The sequence below is a fragment of the Rattus rattus genome, unplaced genomic scaffold (genome assembly GCF_011064425.1).
Source record: "Rattus rattus isolate New Zealand unplaced genomic scaffold, Rrattus_CSIRO_v1 flattened_line_181924, whole genome shotgun sequence".
NCBI classification, from domain to species: domain Eukaryota; kingdom Metazoa; phylum Chordata; class Mammalia; order Rodentia; family Muridae; genus Rattus; species Rattus rattus.
The window spans coordinates 1-3075 of record NW_022651910.1 but is presented as its reverse complement, the minus strand read 5'-3'; the positions used below and the strand labels follow the sequence as shown (position 1 = coordinate 3075).

The following is a 3075-nucleotide window of genomic DNA, read 5'->3' as shown; positions in this document are numbered from 1 at the left end:
TGCGTTAACAGTTTCAAATACCAATTGTCTATTAAATCCTTCCATGTCCATAAAGGCACCTACAATCTTGTGATTACCTTTTTTGGAGCCATCCTTTCCAATCTTTTGCACTGACATTATCCTTCTTTACTTTCTTTTTCTCGTATCACCTCATGAACTTTAAAGGGCACCGCAACCTTCTTCATTTTTCTTGTGGTTATTTTTATTTTTAGAACTCCTTCGTTTCTACCAGGAACACATCCCCTGACCAAGAATAGATTCTTCTCTGAATCCACTTTTACTATCTCTAGATTAACGGCAGTAACCAATTCATTACCATATCTACCACCCATTTTCTTACCCTTTCAAACCTTTTGTGGAGCTGAACCACCCCTACCTGTTTCCAGTGATCCCCCAAATCTATGTGGATAACCTGCACCGTGTGATTTAGGCCCACATCTATAGTTCCACAGTTTTATTGCTCCAGTAAATCCATGACCTCTAGTTGTTCCCTGAACATCTATGCAGTCTCCAACACTAAGCAGTTCATCCATTTTCACGAGTTCTCCAACTTCATACTTACTTACATCTAATCCTCTAAGTTCATATAGATGACGTTTGGGTTCTATTCCTTCACCAACGTTCTTATATTGTCCCAAGTTAGGTTTATTAATTCTCTTCTTTTTTATTTCCCCATAGCCCACAATCACCGCCTCATATCCATTTTTCTCCATACTTCTCTTAGCTACCACAAGGTTGGGGATTACCTCTATGGCAGTAACAGGTACCAATTCTCCATCCAACCCAAATAACTGGGTCATACCAACTTTTTTTCCCACCAGAATAAACATAAACTACTTGAATTTCACACTTAGATCCAGAGATGCAGGAAGTCTTATCTTCTGTATGTCCGAAATTAACTCGGCATTGAAGGACGAGAATACTATTAGTCTTCTGTGCTCTCTTTGTTCAAATTGCTCCATCGACGGCTTATTAACGTGTGGAGACTTTTGGAAGGTATAAATCTTCCTTTTGGTTGGAAGCGGCAAAGGACCTTTAACCTGGGCCTTGTGCAGCTTGGCCAGTTCTATTATCTTACGTACCCAGAGGTCAAGTAGACGGTAATCAAACGATAATAACTTAATTTGTATTTCAGACACCATAGCGCTCGTTTGCTAACCATCGCTCTCACAAACTATAGATTATATTTGTGCGATAATTCAAATCTTTCATATTTTACAAGAATCGGATAAACCACAAAACTCACGAAGGGCAATCACAACATAGTCCAGAATTTATCCTTTTTATTTCATTTAAAATCCGGATTCTTCTGAATATAATTTTCCATGTTTTTTCAAAGTGTATAGGAGAAAAAAATCCTAAATCCTGCCCCAACCGCAATAATCGCCATCTGTATACCTCCGTATCAACTGGCCCAATCTTCCATGGATGCAGCTGATGATTTCTTAGAAAACATTGATCCCAAAGGACAAAACACCGCTTCGAAGTTGTTATTTCCTTGCATGAGGTGAAATCACATAATGTTCAAAAAAATAGGCACTATGACCGTAATAAATAACATTACATCTGATCTTCTGATTTTCTGTACAAGAAACCTCACTTTCATTTTCTTGAAGGCGTCTTGGTTACTCTCTTGAGTTACGAAAGGAACTGACATAATTAAAATTAACTTGCTAAACGCCGAATTAGTTTAGTGGCAAAACAAGACAATGGTAATGTCTAGCCTGGAGTTCGATTCTCCAATTCGGCACCACTTTTTTTAGACAGATTCCTCTGAGGAATCTATTTGAATTCGATAGTTGCCCCCGTATCCGCAAATTTTTTCTTAAGCTCTTCAACTTCCTCGGCGGGTATATTTTCTTTGATGACAGAAGGGGCTTTATCAACTGCTGTTTTAGCCTCCATCAAACCCATTCCTGTTATTTCTCGTACAACCTTAATAACTGCAATTTTGTTTGCACCAGCGTTTGTCAAGTGAAGAGTAAACTCGGATTGTGCATTTTCTTTTGACTCTTCTGAAGATGAAGAAGCCGCAGCAACCGAAAAATTCGCCGAGATGTTGAACTCTGTTTCTATGGCCTTAACCAGTTCATTAATCTCTAGAATAGAGTATTGTTTTAGCGACTCTATTATGGTCGCAGCAGTTAACTTTTCAGCCATTGCTTTAGATCTCTCCTATTTTAACAAATATTGTTTTTCTTTAAATCCTCTTTTATATTCCAAAAACAAAGCTAGTAGAAAGAATTATTCGTCTTCGAGCTTCCTGTATAAGCCTATTAATTTCTTTTCTTAATCAGTTTATTCTTGTTTTATCTATCATTTGTTAATGATTTTTCTATTGTGCCTAAGCGTCATCTGTTAGAGAAATAATGACATCTCTATAGTATTCATATTGCTTTTGATTATCTGACATTATCCCTGGAATACCGTTTTCCATGTCGCATCTAAGTTCGTAAGACTTATCTAGTATAGAGTCAATTCTTTCTTGTTCTTCCAAAGAAGGGACTGGTATTCTTATTTGTTTGAGGTCATCTTTTCCGATTCTTAGAGGCATACCTTTTGTTCTCTTTTTAAGAGCGGCCTTTTTTATTTCGCTTGCTACGGCACTCGAATTTAATGCGTGTATTAAATATTTGGGATTTTGGTTGTGTCGAATGACATATAGGCCTGTTCCGGCAATGCATTCTTCGTCTCCCAGGTAAAGATACGTTCTTCCGATTACGTTCTCCGAGCCGCTCTGGGATATTATGAGTATGTCTCCCCTTTTAAATTTCTTCTTGGACTTTATCAGATCGGGGTTTATTAGGGTTGTGCACTCGTAGAATATACAGCCTTCCATTGTACTGATATCTCCTGATTTAACCGCAGGTTGGTTGCCTGTATTCCTAATATCTCCAGTAATTTCGTTGCTCCCAGAATATATATCTATTGTTACTTCTTCTAGAGTCTTTCATTCTCATAAATCATTGTTTAATTTTCCACCTAATAATGAAGACATGTGATTTGAAGGAGTCTCTATATATTAGTCAACTCGTGTTATTTAAGAGATCGATTGAGTTCTTCTATATCTATTTC

At 37.4% G+C, this 3075-nt stretch overlaps 3 protein-coding genes across 3 annotated transcripts; all 3 read right to left on the bottom strand.

Annotated features, from left to right (window-relative positions):
• Positions 1-376: 376 nt before the first annotated feature.
• LOC116889809 (50S ribosomal protein L3-like) lies at positions 377-800 on the bottom strand (the record flags this gene model as incomplete). Its single annotated transcript, XM_032890656.1, has 1 exon — positions 377-800. A coding segment is annotated over exon 1 (424 nt), but the record flags the coding sequence as incomplete, so codon positions are not given.
• A 33-nt stretch (positions 801-833) lies between these two features.
• LOC116889808 (30S ribosomal protein S10-like) lies at positions 834-1142 on the bottom strand. Its single transcript, XM_032890655.1, has one exon. The coding sequence runs from the start codon at positions 1140-1142 to the stop codon at positions 834-836; it is 309 nt and encodes a 102-aa protein (XP_032746546.1).
• Positions 1143-1782: 640 nt separating this feature from the next.
• LOC116889807 (50S ribosomal protein L7/L12-like) lies at positions 1783-2160 on the bottom strand. The gene has a single exon (XM_032890654.1). The coding sequence runs from the start codon at positions 2158-2160 to the stop codon at positions 1783-1785; it is 378 nt and encodes a 125-aa protein (XP_032746545.1).
• Between the last annotated feature and the right edge of the window lie 915 nt (positions 2161-3075).